General features: G+C 44.5%; 2 protein-coding genes across 2 annotated transcripts in view; one reads left to right on the top strand and one right to left on the bottom strand.

Moving 5' to 3' along the window:
* The window catches only part of Pask (PAS domain containing serine/threonine kinase), a 65,224-nt gene extending 60,380 nt beyond the window's left edge, over nt 1-4,844 (bottom strand). The window contains exon 1 of the mRNA XM_037421669.2: nt 4,714-4,844. Coding sequence (XP_037277566.2) covers nt 4,714-4,739 — 26 coding nt within the window. The 5' untranslated portion in view covers nt 4,740-4,844. The remainder of the gene's footprint in view (nt 1-4,713) is intronic.
* LOC142796487 (uncharacterized) overlaps nt 1-18,812 on the top strand; it is a 246,063-nt gene that overhangs the window by 16,655 nt on the left and 210,596 nt on the right. Inside the window, exon 2 of the mRNA XM_075887247.1 lies at nt 4,747-4,922. Coding sequence (XP_075743362.1) covers nt 4,747-4,922 — 176 coding nt within the window. The remainder of the gene's footprint in view (nt 1-4,746; nt 4,923-18,812) is intronic.

The following is an 18,812-nucleotide window of genomic DNA, read 5'->3' as shown; positions in this document are numbered from 1 at the left end:
AGCAATGACTTCGTTTCCGTGGTTATTCTAGTGGCTTCCTTCACGATTTGTGTAAGATTGTGTGAAAACAATATCTTTAATAATTTCTCTCCGCTTGCAATTTCGATATTACCAGGCATCAGGGTTTCCCAGTTAATATGGGGAAGGTTAAAATCACCAGCCATTATCATCCGTGTGCTATCGTTTATATTGTTGCAAAGAAAAGTATTTAGATCATCTAAAAATTCAGGCGAGGTACAGGGGGGTCTATAAACGGCTCCGATTAAGTATACCAGGTTTTCGTAAGTTATCTTACACCACACGCACTCCTGTAACTTGCAATCAATTAGTGCTGCCCGAATTGAAGATTTCACGACAATTGCAATGCCACCCCCACGGGAATTTCGGTCCCACCTGAACATGGTGTATCCCACGGGAACAATGCAGTCGTTTGATACAGGGCTGCTGAGCCATGTTTCTGTTATAATTATTACGTGAGGAGACCGTGATAATATCAGACACTCTAGATCTGTTACTTTGTTTGCAATGCTACGAGCATTTAACAGGATGATGGTTAGCTATGATGATGACGGGCTTACACCAGGAGGGCTCTGGGAGGCGTTAGATTCATTTGATGCCTCTTGTGTGTTATCTTGTTCGCCCTTTCCCCGCTTGCTCTGCAAAGAGAAACGTCAGTGGGAGCAGAAACGACAGAAATATACTTCATCGATGCGCCGATTCCGCAGTGTCTGCATGACTGCTGATATTTCTACTGAATCAAACCCTTCTCGTAATCTATGAAGGCTATGCATAGTGGTTGGCTATATTCTAAGCATTTCTCTATTACCTGATTGATAGTATGAATGCAGTCGATTATTGAGTAGCCTGTTCGAAATCCTGCGTGTTCCTTTGATTGATTGAATTCTAATGTTTTCTTTATTCTGTTAGCTATTACCTTTGTAAATAGCTTGTATACAACAGAGAGCAAGCCGATCGGCCTGTAATTCTTCAAGTCCTTGTCATCTCCTCTTTTATGTATTATGATGGTGTTGGCATTCTTCCAAGACTCTGGTACTCTTCCCGTCAGGAGGCACCTCCTAAACAGGGTGGCTAGTTTTTCTAACACAATCTGTCCTCCATCTTTCAGCAAATCGGATGTTACATGGTCCTCACCAGCAGCTTTACCTCTTTGCATGCCCTCCAAGGCTTTTCTGACTTCTATCATTACTGGTCGGGTGTCATCTGGGTTACTGCTAGTTCTTATAGCATTAAGGTGTGGGTTGTCCCGGCTACTGTACATGTCTCTGTAAAACTCCTCCGCTATTTTAACTATCCTATCCATATTGGTAGTTATTTTTCCTTTTTTGTCCCTTAGTGCATACATCTGACTTTTGCCTATCCCAAGTTTCCTCTTCACTGCTTTGACGCTTCCTCCGTTTTTCAGAGCGTGTTCAATTCTCTCCATGTTATACCTTCTAACATCGCATACCTAACGCCTATTAATCAACTTTACAAGCTCTGCCAGTTCTATTTTGTCTGTTGTACTTGAGACTTTCATGATTTGGCGCTTCTTAATGAGATTCTTCGTTTCCTGGGAAATCTTGCCAGTGTCCTGTCTAACTACCCTGCCTCTAACTTCCACTGCACACTCCGTAATGATACTCGTCAGATTATCATTCATTGCGTCAACGCTAAGGCTGGTTTCTTCTATAAGAGCCGAGTACCTGTTCTGAAGTGAGGCTCTGAATTCCTCTACTTTCCCTCTCTGTGCTAGCTCATTGATTGGCTTCTTGCGTATCAGTTTCTGTCGTTCCTTTTTCAAGTCTAGGCGAATTCAAGATTGCACCATTCTATGGTCACTACAGCGTACTTTGCCAACCACTTCCACATCCTGCACGATTCCTGGGTGTGCAGTCATTATAAAGTCTATTTCGTTCTTATTTTCGCCATTAGGGCTCCTCCATGTCCACTTGCGGTTTTCTCGTTTTCGGTAGAAGGTATTCCAAATCCCTAAATCATTGCGTTTTGTGAATTATACTAGTAGCTCTCCTCTGGCATTTCTAGTACCGATGCCATAATCTCCCACTGCCTGGTCTCCAGCCTGCTTCTTCCCTACCTTCGCATTAAAGTCTCCCATTAGTATGGTATACAGTGTTTTTACCTTACTCATTGCCGATTCCACGTCTTTTACCTTACTCATTGCCGATTCCAGCTAAGCCCCGATAGCAAAGGACGTGCCAATTCTGTAGCACCGTATAGGCCTCATCTGTCTTCCTAACCTCACTGAGCCCTATTATATCCCATTTAACACCCTCCAGCTCCTCGAATAGTACAGCTGTACTTGCCTCACTTGTCTCACTATAAGCAATTTATTGATACACAGCCTCAGACTGAATGACAGAGGGCTAAGTTAAAAACTACTTTTCACGTGTTCCATTCTTCATCTGTGGCTGGACGAAATCTAAGAGTTAGTTTCACTGCTAATAGTAACTAGAGAGGTGGAACATGCCGAAACCACAATATGATTATGACGAATGCCGTAGTGGAGGACTCAGAAAATTTTGACCACTTGGGGTTCTTTAACATGCACCTAAATTTAAGTGAGAGGTCTAAAGAATTTTTGCTGGGATCAAAAATGCAGCTGCAGCGGGTGCGATTCGATCCTACGACTTCCTGGTAGGCAATCAATCACCCTAACTGCTACCCCACAGTGGTGGATTGCTTCGATTTATTGTACACGTCTGCTCCTGGTATGAAACTTGTGGTATGAGTATCACGATAGAAACAAATGTGTACAGTGCATTTAAGCAACAACTTGCCCAATAAGTACTTTCGACATCTGGTGCACATGCCTGTGCTCTCAGTTACTATCTGATATTGCGACTATGTGGCATGATTGATGCATCAATCGCTTTGAAGTGCCAGTTAGAATTATTGCGACAAAAAATATGCATATGTTTTGGGGCCAGCTGGGTACTTTTGTGATAGGGGACCCTGAGCTAATGTCAACTCCAATGCACGTAATAATAATTATTTGTTTATTAGGAAGTCTAAAATGATGTCATGTAGGTGAGTGCCTACCGACTACAAATGTACCTGATATGAAGCAAGCGATGCTTCGCATTGAAGATTTGTGAACTGATGTCTTTCTTGACATGCAGAAATGAAAGTACATCCTCAATGCTGTGTGTATTCCATATGTATATTAGGAGAGTTCAGTTAAAGAATGAAAGGGCCACATAATAAGAACTCGTCCCCCCAGTAACTTTTGCAACTGGCACTTGTCCCCTTCCCCGGGTTACATACTTTTATTTTAAACTTACTTGTGCCTACATTCGGACTACATGCTCTTGCTAGTATTCAAACAGTAAAGGCATTAGTTGGTCATAGCATTTATGTCTTGCATGCAAATGCAAATAAGAAAGGGTGGATGGAATCGAAGAGAGGCCCACGGGATGGCTTTATGCTCTCCCATAATACAGTACCGAGTACTCTAAATCGTTAACCACTTTTTCTAAACACACAAATAAGAAAGCTCAATGTAACTATGTCAACTGAGTAACTTTTCTGGCATTGTCTCCAAATATGAATGTGTACAGAAATTTGACACCATACTGGATTTGTGTAACGATGTTCAGTAAGCACAATGCACATTGGCCTGTTTGTTATGAGAATGATAAGTAATCATCCCCTTTAGGTGTGGCACAGGGCCGATGAAATTGTCTCCTTCGCAATCCAAAGTTGCTTGCATACGGGATGTCATGTTTTTAAATCTCGTACAAACAATGAATTTCGAATGCTAGCAGACAGGACACCGCACACGCTCAACTCACACACACTGCAGAATATGCCAGATATTCGCTATGAAAAAGATGGGGGAGGAGGCAAACTCTGTAAACGACGATTGCTTCCTTATTTTGACAAGTTTTATATGCTATCTGCACCACATTTTCTGCTGTCAATCTTTTTGTGTGATGTACATGGTAGTGCAGGCTTACGTCAGCGTTCCGTAAAGCCTGCTCGACGTCGGTTTTTATAGGCCGGAGCTCATGCACTGGCAAACAGAAATCAGGCAATGTCAAATAAAATCGAACTTATCGTTTCTTCACCGAGCTTGCCCGTTCACGTCTTTCTCAAGATTTTCAAAGGATCTTCCCCGAGTGCGGGCAGTGGAAGCCTACGACGAGACGAGGCTGTTATCTAATCGTTATCTCATTTTTAACAGACCTCCTCTCGCTGGCACAGAGCACTAAACCACCAACGTCTCGCAGTACATTCGAATGGAAGCGTTTAACATCTTGATTAAAACTCTATGCGCATCAGAGCTGTTCTTGAACACAGCCGGCGTAAGACAGCTTCAACCTAATCACGATGGTATTCACAGCCACAACACAGCCAGTAGGACAGCGTTCAAACTAATCACGATGGTATTTTTGCACGCGCTTCACAAACAAAGACAGTGAGTCACACACTAACCATAAACTGCGTCACAAACAGCACATGCTATTCCGACTAGACCGAACAACGGCACTCATAACCAAGAGAGGAATCGTGCCTTGCAACGTAACAGTTGATAATTAAAACATGCGGCGAAAAGTATAGCAACAGGGCGTATATTTAGCAAGTCTAACAAGACAAGGAGACTGTTGCGACGGTAGTGCTAGCACTGCTAGGGCGGTTTGCGGTAACGTTCTTTGCATCTTGACAGTGATGTAAATAGGTGACACGGCTTACGGCTTGTTAATTCCTTCTGTCTTCATGTCACAGCATGGGCGATGCCCGAGACGACGCCAGGAACCGTTCAAGTCGGCACCGAGGAGCTGCGCGGACTTGTCGAGGACTTGCCGCGTCAAGTTTGAAACGGCGAAACCGCCACAGCCGCGCCAGGGCTCGCTATCGCTGGCCTCGCACAAACCCAGCCCTTCGCGCGCAAACAAAACATAGTAAGTAGGGTAGTTCAAGAAATCTCAAAGTATACGTTAATGGGTACTTACACCGTCAGGAGTACTTTAAACACTAGCGGCTTTCAAAGTTCTATGGTAAATATTCTTGTTAAAATACTAACGCTGTTTAATATCAGCATTAAAATAAGTATTAAGCGCATGGAAGTCGCAAGTGCGGGAACGCTTTGTATTTTCGTAAAACGTGTTCCTATTTATTGCATCAGTAGCGTTAGCAGCGCTAAACTGACAACTAACGTCAATCGTTTATCAAAATAAAGTTAGAAGGGTAGTGTTCTTACTAACTTTTGTTAGTACACATTAGGTGTCGATTGCGATGCATTTGCGGTCACAACACAGGCGCTGGTTTTTTAGTTTCGTTCTTGGTGTAGACTGTACCATGACCTACTACACTCCTGACCTGTTCAGATAGCGGGGTTCCTATGGGAGCGCGTGTCCCCGCTCTCGTTCAATCGCTCGCCGTAGGTGGCGCTACCTATAACCTGTTCGTCTGCTTCTTTACGGTTGTTTTGTAGGCGCTGGTATAAGAATGCCTGCTTTCTGTGGTGAACTGTCGGCATATATGTGACTATTTCTTCCCATACATTGCTGGTCAAGTAAGCTGTTCAGTGCGCTTAAGAATTTATAGCACACTGGTTGACAAACGTGGAAACCCGTGGATTTACATGATTTTGGACAGCCTATGCGTTGTCGCGTGCATTTTATTGCAAAAAAAATTCTGAATGTCTTTTAGTATTATTATTTCTGGATATTTCTAAATTGTGGATCATAAATTCGCACTACGAGTGCTTTGTTGGTTAAAATTTGACTACAAAGAGTGAAGGTGACGTCAGCGAACAGGTGCTGCCTAGCGCCACGCCGCTCGTAGGTGACGGCCCTAGCGGCAGAAGGTATGAACTAGAACGTGGGCGCTGGAAGAGGTGCTCTCTGGGCAGGTCAGGAGTGTAGTAGGTCATGGACTGTACCACGGCCGCTGGATCAAATCTGTGCGCTTTGATCCAGCGGCCGTCACTGTACATTCATTGCTGGTGTTACGACTCTCAAATGAAACTGCCAGTTTGAGACGCCATGCCTACTGGCGTACTGCGCAGTCAATGGTGAGGCCAAAACCATGCACATATTGTTTTATACTTGTAGGCTGTGTTCGCACTATTTGCTGAACAAGAAACCACGTTTATATGCTCAACATATCACAACGTTTGCTTTCATAGCGTATTGAAATGGCCGAATATTCGTTGTTAGATAGTTTGAAGGTACAAGAAGTCAGAACAAGAAGTCAATCTATTGAGTGGTTGACCCATTTAGGCGGCGGAGTTTCCCTCGGCCCAGGCGCTCTGTTGTTTGTTTCCTCAGGCCCATATTCACAAACTATATTTGCTTGTATCACATTTGTTCGTTTAATGTGATTCATAAAGAAATATGAAGGCAACATTCCTAAACCAGCCTCCGTTATCTTTTGCTCTGCTCACTTTTTTTTTGCACCTAGAGCGTATTAAAAGTACAAAAACAATAACAAAAATGAGAAATATATAAGATAGAGTTGGTTTGCGAATACATGATTAAACCTAAACGAATATACAATCTCAATCACGGAGGAATCTTTCCTCCGTGTTTTTAATGCACGCTAGGGAGTGCCATCTTGTGCAGCAAAAAAAAAAAAAAACTGGATGTCTGGCCCGCAGCTTACACCAAGCGCCGACAGAAGCCGCGGCCAGCGCATAGCTTCTCGTATTGCACCTAAAAGCGCGAAATTCGTAAGTTAATGTTTTGAATCCGGTAGTAGCGCTTTCCCAAGCCACTTGCATATGCGATATGAAAGCTTACATGCATGCCGAAAACAAATACACGTGCTGCGAAAATTAGTAGGCTGCAGTGAGTACCTAGGCCACTTTGCGCAAGAGTTGGTATGTAGGTATTTTGTGGTACCAGTTCACGGATGGTAGTTGGCGCCTGTCCTCGACTGTTTCTTCCTGTGTGTTAGAATGTACTAGAACTGTAGTTTACTTGCGCTCTCACGATGGTTTCTAGTTCTATGTCAAAGCACCAGCTCGCCCAACAGTCAACTCTTTTTAAAGCGAGCAGCAAGCTGTGTTAACACGGGGCCCAGCCCAAGTATAGGCACGTGCCCGTTTTTGCCGAATGTTGCTTTCAAATTTTAGTGGAAATCTTTTAAGATGACAAGAAGCTTCGCCTTTGTCTTCACTCACAAAATAACTATTGATGTTCTCTGGTCTAAAAATGTACTACAACGCAAAATGAGCCAAATGCGCTGTTTCGTGATAATATAAGGTGAAATCAAGCATTAGACTTCAATTTATTACTACTGTATCCACATTATTTTTGATTTGTGACCTTGTGTTAGCTCTTTTTTACTTGAGCCATTGTTGCAAAACAAATTATCCTGAATGCAGTAAGAGGGTATGCTTGTCTCAAGCTTTGGCGTTTTTGCGTATATGCTAGCTTATACAGTAACTCAATTTCAACTATACTTTCTGCACTCGCATTTCGTGCGTGCTGCATGGGTGGCGTAGCCCAAGTACTCCCATATGGTACTACACCCATGGTACTCGCTTACGAGGTGTTTGACAGAGTTTTGATACTTGCAATCTTTATGTATATGCTATAGCGCCTCTTTGATACATATTTTATACCTATACATATTGCATATACGCACGAACGCACATGTGATACGCACTCGTATATATTGTACATTTGAATAGTGCCACATGCCCAGTTCACAAGCTATAGTATGCAAGGGCAAGACTTCGGCTAGTTTCCAAGACTGGGGCACAGTGCTCGAAATAATGGATTTTCGAAAAAATTGCATTACGAGCTGGTTGTCGTAGTTCCGTTGCAGGGTCCGCTTTGTCAATCCGAATTGTTGCATAGTCGTGCATGCTCGTACTGACTGGCATCGTATGTTATAGGTCACTTCCAACAATGTTACAGTGACCAGAAAATGACTAGAAGTGAGATTGCGGCTGTTTGCGTACCGGATCGCGATTTCGAGCATCACCACGAGTGCCGTTACACTAACTGCGCGTATAATTTCTTGCGCAGGCTGGAGAAATAGCATGCTCTCAATGGCTGACTTGGAGTCTAAAAAAGAAAGAAGGAAAAGAAAGGAAGGAAGAAAGAAAAAAAAAAGCCTGATTTGCGAGGGTTGTTTAGCAGCAAAGAAGCAGTCATGGTGTGAAGGGCAACATGCGGCTCACTGCTAACTTGCGTATTGTAAACTTACAATGCGAAAAACGATTGTAAGTAAACACAAATATAGATCGATCCCCTTAAATAGCACATCACAAAAGTAAAGGAGAGTGGGACCGTGTTTCGTAAAGTAAGTTTTCTTACAATGTCGACGGGAAAAGACACACACACACACACACACACACACACACACACACACACACACACACACACACACACACACACACACACACACACACACACACACACACACACACAAACACACACACACACACACACACACACACACACACACACACACACACACACACACACACACACACACACACACACACACCTTTGGTGGGGGAAAGATGGCTTCACGGCAGTACTTAAAAAGTATACAAAATAGCTAGCTTTGCAGGCAATACGTGGAGATGATCTTCAAAAAAAATAAAAATTGGGAATTGTAGCCGAGGTGCTTGTATACAAGAAAATATGGTATATGTTACATGTACAGTCGAAACGTAAAGATAATGTCATAACCATGCTATGGTGTGCCCAATTTAACGTTCGTTTTGGTTTTGGTGACCAGTTGATATCATAACCCAAGTTAGTTTCCGTTTCGATTGTTAATCGATCCCCCCCCCCCCCCCAACTTCTGATTTCAAATTTTGGTGGAATGAGTCAACCTACAATCGTGTTAATAGGGTAACTGTTATTAAACAAATAAGGACTATCAGACAGCTCCAAGATAAAACCTAACTGCACGTGCTAATGAGCGCGTCCCTTTCCTAACATACTCGAGAGAAAGAGATTTTACTCGGAGTGAAGCCAGGCATCTCGCCCCTTGCCTGGCTATGCTTCTGATATGGAAGATGCATTCAAGTTTGTATGCGGCTCCTCAAAAAAAAAAAAATGGTTTCGCTGCGGGTGATAATATCTATTACGGAAAGAGATGTGTACATAACGTAGAAAAACGAAGGTGGTGCGATGCATCACCAGCAGACTCCGTTGTCAGGATGATGCTGCGACCAATGGTTTGCTCCCTGCAAAGGCTAACCCCGCCTGTGGCAACACCACCACCACCACCACCACCAATTACCACTTCGCTCAACCAGGCGTCTGTGGCGAGATTAGCTGTGCGAACGATGTAAATCATGAACGACCTTCCAGTTGCTATTCAACAGCCTCGGCCTCACTCATTCAAGGGCCAGGAGGTATGCGCGTGTAGGAATGACAGAAAGTTGTTCGCCATTATTCTCTCCCTATAACGCCCATGCTATTAATTTACCCGTGATGCTCGCCCTCAGCTTCTCACCGCTAGTACAGGCTAGAGTTGCATCACTCGGACCGGCCGTTGCACCGTTTTCACTGGGACCCGTTCGGGAAGCGGATACTGTTCTTGCCGCAGTGACATGTCCACTGCGTGCACGAAGGGTATAGGGGTGGGGCAGGAGGGGAATTCTATCTATCTATCTATCTATCTATCTATCTATCTATCTATCTATCTATCTATCTATCTATCTATCTATCTATCTATCTATCTATCTATCTATCTATCTATCTATCTATCTATCTATCTATCTATCTATCTATCTATCTATCTATCTATCTATCTATCTATCTATCTATCTATCTATCTATCTATCTATCTATCTATCTATCTATCTATCTATCTATCTATCTATCTATCTATCTATCTATCTATCTATCTATCTATCTATCTATCTATCTATCTATCTATCTATCTATCTATCTATCTATCTATCTATCTATCTATCTATCTATCTATCTATCTATCTATCTATCTATCTATCTATCTATCTATCTATCTATCTATCTATCTATCTATCTATCTATCTATCTATCTATCTATCTATCTATCTATCTATCTATCTATCTATCTATCTATCTATCTATCCTTCTTTCCTTCCGTCTCAACTGTTTCTTTCCTACTTTCTATCGCATTGCGCAATCCTGCCTCCTGTTTCCTTCCTCCATGCCCGAAATCAGATTTCCATCCACTTTTGCTTAGCAGTGCAGCACTTCAATTGCTACAAAAACGACGATGGTCACACGTTCACATTCAGGCAACAGTGAAATGGGTGAACGTGAAAATGTCGTCACCTCTATAAGGTATCAGCTTGTCGTATCATACACGGCTGCATATGAGACACGGCTGATCACCGAAAGCCCATGATCGAAAGAGCATCAGTAAGTGGAAAAGAGCGCACGTGAATACGCATGCGTCAGGTGCATCTTCGAGGGCCACATTTCTTTATTATTGCTTGCGCGAAATTTTTCTTCTGTGACGCCCATCACTGGAATCTGAGAGTTATAAAAGTTTCACCTAAAATGAAGATTTTCTTTCACAGGGTTTTGGCGTTATATCATTCCGTGATAAGGCACTGTGAGCAGTAGGCTTTACGTTCACTAAAAAAAAAAAAATGTGGCATAGTGTTCTCAGTCTCGTCGAAAAAAAAAATGTGAGAAATGAGGGAATTGTGTAATTTTTAAATGAGCCTTACAATATTTTTTCAGCATGGTCAGAAAACGTGGCCCATCTGTTATCGAGGACTCTGAGAACGCAATAATTAAACATTACAGCGCAGCATGCGGCCTGGAGCTTGCAATTAATTGCCAATGTTAGCTAGATATTGTTCACTCTTCTCTCAACAAATGATGCCATAAACCCAAGTTACCACGCCATAAACCCAAGCCCACGGCCATTGGCTGGTTTATACCGTGAGGGGCACAAGTCACCGCGGCTGCCAATGAATGCTGCCACGTGCTCACGCACGCGCTCGAGATTACGCTGAAAGTAAGCTGCGCGTTCCAAAAAGAAAGAAAGAAAGAAAGAAAGAAAGAAGGAAAGAAAGAAAGAAAGAAAGAAGGAAAGAAGGAAAGAAAGAAAGAAAGAAAGAAAGGAAAGAAAGAAAGAAAGAAAGAAAGAAAAAAAAAGAAAGAAAGAAAGAAAGAAAGAAAGAAAGAAAGAAAGAAAGGAAGTGCTCAGGGTACACGTGTTTGTGTCAAACGACCCTTTGTTATTCTACTCGCTGCGTACCTTTTAGCGCGCTCGCTGGTACGAAAGTAAAAAGAAAGCGCTTAAAGGCCAACTCCGGCTATTTTCGAAGGTCCATGTATCTCAATGAAATTTGCTGAGTGCGTTCCTTTTCACATTTCTGTCATTTATGCCAAATTACAGGCTTGAGAGACGTGCTGATTGTTTCCAAATTAATCTTAAAGATTGTCTGGAAAAGCTCATCTCGCTTGCCAGAATTATTGGCAACACTGTCTGTGTGACGTCATGTTTGGCATGTCAGCGGAAGTGATGAAGACGATGGCATCACTACTTTGGCTGATCACAAGGCGACGGCAGTTGTTTTGGGCGCGGGTATAGCACAGGAAAGCTTTCTTCTATCCTCTGTAGTTTTAGGCCGATGCTTCACTGGTCTGGCTTTCAGCGCCGGCGGGACCAGTATACGGCCTTCGGTACTTACCAAATAATACGTCATGGCAGACAGAGCGCTCGGTCAGTTCGGTTTCGGTTTTGCATCTTTCTGCTTATTAAAAATTATTTTCGAATTTCTTAAGCATTTCAGCTATTGGGCTCCTGACAAGAGTGTCTCAAAAACATAAAAACACCATTACTTGACATGGTCGAAAAATCGCCGGAGTTGGCCTTTAAAGCGCGCTGTAAATGCCGTTGATGGATTCTAAAATCGTTTGAGGCAGTGGATTCGTGAAGCAACACGTATTTTTAGTTGGATAATTCGATGGTTTCTCGGAAACGTCTCGCAGGTTTCCCGTAAGTGCGCGAGAAGCAGATCCCCCTTTTTTTTGTCTTTTTGCCCGGCACACACCTAAAATATCCCACCGCCCAGAAAATAGTTTATTGAATATTTTTTATTACATTCCCAAATTTAAGTTGTCTGTAATGTCAAGGTAGTGAAAAGCAACATCAACCCTCATTTACAGATTCAACAAGCTCACACTCTCAGTAAAAGGTCAATGGTATTGCTTCCGTCCAGGAGACAACAGAAGTGCAAGAAGAAGAGATGATGTGCGGCCATGATGAGGCTGTCGTTTAGGTGGCGACGCATCGTCGCCACGATCGCGAATGCAAGGCTCTCGGAGAAGGTGTGCCTGGTTGTCGCCACCACCGCACTACTGTGGACATTCGTCGTCACGTACGCCATCTTCCAGATAGCACGAGGTCGCCTCGAACCAGTGCTGTGGCCTCCTGGGCCCTCGCGACTTCGCGAAGCACGTCAGTTGCTCGAGCCGTTTCGTCCTCTCTCGAGCGAATACGCTGCGTTGCGCCAGAGGTCTCGAAACCCGGGATGGGCTGTCGCGGAGCAGTGCCGGTGGCCCCTGGACGTCCTCTTTCTGGTGCACACTGCTCCTGGTCGAGGAGAACGCCGGGCGTTCCTGCGAACCACCATCCTGGAACACCGCCTGGTGCGTTACTTCAACTGGACGGGTGTCTTTTTCACGCACGACCGTGCCAACGGTTCGTCCGAGTACGCGAGGCTCGCCTTGGAAGTTGCGCTAGAAGGGGACCTGGTGGACGTCTCGCCGTACTCGTCGAGCGTCGACGTGGCGGGAAGCAGGCGCAGACGGGACGTTCGGGATGCTCAAGTGACGCTCGAAGCGCTTCACTGGGCTTTCCGTCGCTGTCGGCGCGTCCGGTACGTGGTCGAGATGTCCGACGGAGTCGTACCGCGAGACCCGTTCATGTTCTTCCGCTACCTGAGGGACTACGTGGACCCCGACCGGCGAATCCTGGCCTGTCGGCTGGTGCGCCAGAGGCGTCCAGGCGACCCGGGTAACCGCGGGGAGCCGAGGAGGAGAAGGAGGCGGTCGTCCGGCCACACCACGCCGACGTCTCCGCGAGTCGTGCGATACTGCGCCGGTTCTCCGGTCTCCGAACAAACGACCAGGACGGCACGAGTGTTGACGGGCGAGGCGCTGCGTGGACTCTACTTGGAGTCGCTGGTGCCGGGTCCACGTTTAGTGAACGGGGCCTACGTCACGGGAGACCTCGCGCTCGCGGCGGGCGTTGGACACGTAGACTTCGCCGAGGCCGGAGAGAACTACTTGCTGCGCAACGGACGAACACTGAATTACACCGCGACGTTCCAGAAGGTGCGATCAGATAAGAAGTCGCACAGAAACTTGTGGTGGTATTCGATGCGAAGGAATAAGCCCATATACGAACCTGTCTTCAAACGGGCTCTGAAAATCACGTTGCCAATTTTGTACAACGTTAGACAGAACAAGGGATAATGGCAGTAAATATAGGACGTATTTGATTGAAAATACAATTTTGTACATTTATATAAAATATCTCGCTTGACGTCGTGGGAGACCTTTGTGTTCTATTCCTGGCTCTCGCAATTTTCGATGGCTTGCTACTCTGTGTTGGTGCTTTTACCGTAAGCAAAAAAAAAAGATATTGATACGTGTAAGATGTTACGGGGAAGATTTATTCACTAAGAGCTAGTCTTGCTAACGGCTTAAATAGCGCACAGTCATGCAGGCCAAGGGGAGAATCTCGAGAGTCCAACCCACAACAACCACGTTGTCGTCTTCTTCATTTGGGTGCCAATTCAGCTGTGTCGGGGCGACAGTTCCATACACGTATCATCACCCCGGCCCGTAAGGCACCGTCTCGGTGCCTGTTAAATGAGCGAGTCGGCGTTGTAGGGCTTGAGACGAGAAACGTGGACTACTTCCGTTCTGGGAGCAGCAGCTGATGAGTTTGTGGTAGCGGCAATCTCGTAGGTCACAGGTGTGACCTGACGAATGACTCGGTAGGGCCCAGCGTATCACGATAGTAGTTTCTCGCAGAGGCCAACACGTCGAGATGGTAGCCACAGGAGAACAAGAGATCCCGCAGAAAAAACGGCATCTCTATGTCGACGGTCATAAAGGGACTTCTGTCTGCGACGACGATAACCGAGCGCGCGCTACCGCGCGTGCCGTGCACGAGGGCCCGGGTGATCGCATCCTGAGCGTACGAAGTGGAGGATGGGTGGTCTGATGAAAGCAGTGTGTCGAAGGGCAGTAAGGGATGACGTCCGAAGAGTAGATAAAAGAGTAGAAAACGCAGAAAATGAAGAGCATGTCTTTTCGCGATAATTGGACCATTAATAGACTATACGAGGTGTTGGTACTGCAGATGCTTAATGCCTGCAGACCAGAGAGCACCGAGGCGGAACCAGTGGTAAATAGCTGCACCACGCACTGTTTCTTTCATTGCCACCTTTGCGTGTCTGAATCTTTATGTGGTACTGTGGTCCCGGTCGTGACCGTCGAATTCAGGCAGAGGCCAAATTCTTTAGCATTCTCGTATCGCGCAGGTCATGGGCCTCTATGAGGCCCATGTCCGATACTATGCGCGGCATCGCATCGTCGAACTTTCCACAGCATTCTTCTGTAGCGTGCTTCATTTTACTATATCGTGGTTTTGGCACGTGAAAACCCTGATATTAAGAGATTAGCTGCGTGACAAAGCGTTGCCCGGCACATCGCACTCACACTTAAGTGCATTGTAAAACTCGACGTTTTCGCCCGCTATATACCTCTTCCTTTCGAGCTTGTCTGTTTTCTTCCTTATGCGTCCCGCGCGCTCTCTGTGTTACTGAGTACACTAGAAATCTTACCGTAGCCCAACACGTCTTGTTAGACTCATTTGCAACGCCTTTTTGCTCGTTCTTTAGCTTCATTCAAACCTCCGTATGAACAAAAAAACTGCATACGTCGAGAACTGCATGCGTGTACATTTATTCATACGCTAGATGTTGCTCGTATCTACAGTGAGAGAATATGTACTCTTGCGGGTGTCGAGGTCAACAACGGAACAAAAGCGCGCTTCCTCTTTTTTGTTCGCACATTGTCCACGAGGCTATGACGTAAGTAAAGCCGCTGTAGACTCTGTGTAATCGTTTCAAAGTCATCCCCCCCCCTTCTTTTTTTAACCTTAAAGGGCTGCCACTTGTGGCCACAGCTGAGAACATCACATCATGCTGGCACATGCGTCTACTTCAAACACGTTATATTTATTTCTCTTTCTTTCTTTCTTATTACGTATGCCCTTATTACGTCTTATTACATGCCCTGGCTTCTGGATTCGCGACCGGTATACGCACCTCCCCATTTGTTCTTTTGAACGCCGAACGAATCAGCGACGGGGGTATTCTCACCCCAAAACTTTCGTCGACCAAATGTGGCGCTCATGCGCGCACGTGTGTACTTGATCTAATATGTATGTCTGGTAAAATGTCGCGTGCTTTTTATATATGTGAAACGTTACGATAAAAAAGAAATAGCGTTACAAGACGGCACGAAATAAGGAAGAGTGTATGAATAGCTGGGTCACTTAATTATTTAATGACAAGTCAACTATACGGTTATTGAATTCTCATTCAGATGCTCCGCTGATGAAGCATGGATGTGGCGGGGTGATGAACCGCATTAGATCGAGCACCACGATTTCCTAGGTCATCTGTAATATTTCTATTATGTAACCTCCATTATTCTGAAACTGTGCATTATTCTATAAAACTACCCAATTTTTGGTCAATACCCCGTGCACAGTGGGTAGGCGCCATGAGCAATAGGTGAACAAGAAGAAGAATCACGTGTTTAAGCTGAATGAACAGTGGCGTTGCTATAATCTTTTACTCGGTCTGTGCATGCGTGCATGTGTGTGTGTGTGCGTGTGTGTGTGTGTGTGTGTGTGTGTGTGTATGTGTGTGTGTTAGAAGAGAGTGCATGGGTGTAAACATATTTAAGTATTTGTCGTTATGTATGCGTATACATGTACATATGCTGAACTGAAAAATTCGGCGTTATTTCAGTCGCGTTGACACCGCTGCCGACGTCGACGGTCACCTTTCTCGTTCGATGAACCACATAGCTTAAAGCCCTAACCACACGTACGCATTACAGCGCGTATTCTCCGCGCCGCGCCCTGTCCATATAGTGAGGACTCGCAGCTTCGTGTAGCCGCGCGCCCTTGCTTCCATAGGGAGAGAGCACAGCACCGAACCTGCACGTCTCGCGCTGACGCTTCGTAACGCGTACGTGTGGCGCGGCTTTTGATGGTGCGTCGACCTCGGACAGTAAAGTACCGGGGTGACCAGGAAGGCCGAGTAAAAGCAATACCGGACCGACAGGTGGTTCAGTATTGAGAACTTTCTAAATGTATAGCCCCGCCACGGTGGTCTAGTGGCAAAGGCTGCTGACCCCGAGGTCGCAGGATCAAATCCCGGCTGAGGCCGCGGCATCTTCGATGGAGGCGCAAATGCTGCAGGCCCGTGTGCTCACATTTGGGTGCACGTTGAAGAACCACATGGTGGTCGAAATTTCCGGAGCCCTCTTTTACGGCGTCTCTGATATACGTTCTGGGACGCGAAACACCGCATGTAAATAGATTTCCAAGTGCATATAGGTATATAATGCATATTTCCCATATTTCCGGCCTGTTGTGTGCGCACTTGAGAGCGGTACGCATGTGTGGAGCGACGATGGCGCATGTGTAACGTATCGTACTCCCCATACGACCGTGCTTTGTGTAGTGGAATACGAAATACGTATAGTGGGCGTCGGAATTTCAGAGGCCACTATAGTACGATGAACTTATTTTACCAGTAATTTGTGAGTGTCTTCGGTTGAACTGCCCATGGGTACTATGTACTTTTAGCGCTCTTTAGAACATGCCAGAAGTATAAATACCGGGCTACATGTCGAAGCAGCGAGAGTAATTAGCTTTTTCTTGTAGCTCATAGTAGTGGAAATTTTTACGCTGGCACTATATAAGTGGCAACACGAGAAATACGTACAAAGCGCGTGCACAGAAAAGGAAAGAGAAGGCTGTGTATGAGAGGGTATGCGAAATACAAAAATACACTTGCTGCTTTTGTTTCTTGTTGCCCCTTTTTTTTAGAATACACAAATTTTAAACACAAGGTCGATGACACTCAACTTCTGTCGTCTTCGCACACGAAACGTACGTCGATACAGGCTTTGCCGCATCTAAAAAGAGCCGTCAGATTCTGCGTACCTTGGAAATCAACGTTATGCAAAGCATGCCGAGGGAAGGTGACAATGTTGCAATTTCGACACGAAAGTTCTTTTATGCCGGCGTTCCCTACGGCTCCCATGACAAATTTACGTCACAAATGTGACGTTATTATATATATATATATATATATATATATATATATATATATATATATATATATATATATATATATATATATATATATATATATATATATATATATATATACTAAGAAGTCGCAAATCGTAAAATTGGCAGATCCCACGTACAGTGGGAATCCATTATATGCGAAGCGCGAATGAGGAAGGTTGATATGCCACTTTAAAATCAGCAAAACGTTACGAGGCGCACGTAAATTATGCAACACATGACTTCTATATTAGGATTATAATGTTTGGATGTGTCATTTACCTTCGTCGTCTATACCCGTCATGTGATACCAAATTTGGTATATGGGGAGCTATGCGAAATGACCGCGAGCGAGCTATGAGCGTACCATGTAGTCATGTTTTACATGACACGCATCTCATGATTATCATGTTTGTACCAGTCATATACCTTTGTAATCCATTCACGTCCTGTAATGCTAAATTTATATATGTGAAGCTATAGCGAAATGAGCACGAGCGCATCATGAGCGTGGCGTGTAGTCATGACTTACATGACATGCATTTCATGATTTCTACATTACGGTCTGTCACTTATGTTCGCCATGCAGTCATGTAATACCATACTATTTTCGATATTTGTCATGTGAGCGAAATTACCGCACAAGCAGCAAGACCATCAAATGTAAAACAACACATTCATGATATACATGTCATGATTTTCATGTTATGACTGTCACTTATGCTCGTCATATCGTGATGTTTAGATAGATAGATAGATAGATAGATAGATAGATAGATAGATAGATAGATAGATAGATAGGTAGATAGACAGACAGATAGATAGATACGTTCAAAGTCACTGAAGCTCGCTAAGAAATGCTTTGCATTTAAAACATTGAAATGAGAAATTAGCAAAAAGCTGGTGAGTAAATAAAAAAAAAACTATCGGCTTGAGGGCAATGACTACGCAGGAATTATGTACACCATCAGAGTTCATGGCATGCCATTTTCCTTCGAAATCGCAACAGTTCATTTGACGTAGTTTCAAATGTTTGATCGTCATAGAATTTTTATGGCGCCGTTGGAACTGACAACGCTAGGCGCTCAGGAGACGCGGCTGATATGTGTGTGACGGCAACTTCTTGAACACAAGTTGGAGAAGAGCCAGTTTTTGTCGTCGTTTTTTTTTTACAAACTTGAATTGGTTATTGCGCGAATTCTTTCATCTGACGTTTGAAGCTCTCGACGTGTCCTCTTGTTCCTGTCCCGTATATAGTTTCATAGCGCTCTATGCATCATGTAACTCAAACCTAGATATTGTGAAGACGTGTATAACGAACAATCAGCTATAACAAAGCAAATGGTGAACAGTCGTGACACAGATGCAGCATTATAAAAATATACGCCTATTGAGGACGCGATGAAGCCATTTTTGTGTCTGACGCGACTTCGTTAAATGTTTATTTATTTATGCTTTCATTTGAAAGATCACAGCGCGTTGGG

This window comes from Rhipicephalus microplus, chromosome 2 (assembly GCF_043290135.1).
Source record: "Rhipicephalus microplus isolate Deutch F79 chromosome 2, USDA_Rmic, whole genome shotgun sequence".
Classification (NCBI taxonomy): domain Eukaryota; kingdom Metazoa; phylum Arthropoda; class Arachnida; order Ixodida; family Ixodidae; genus Rhipicephalus; species Rhipicephalus microplus.
This window is presented reverse-complemented; position numbering and strand designations above follow the sequence as displayed.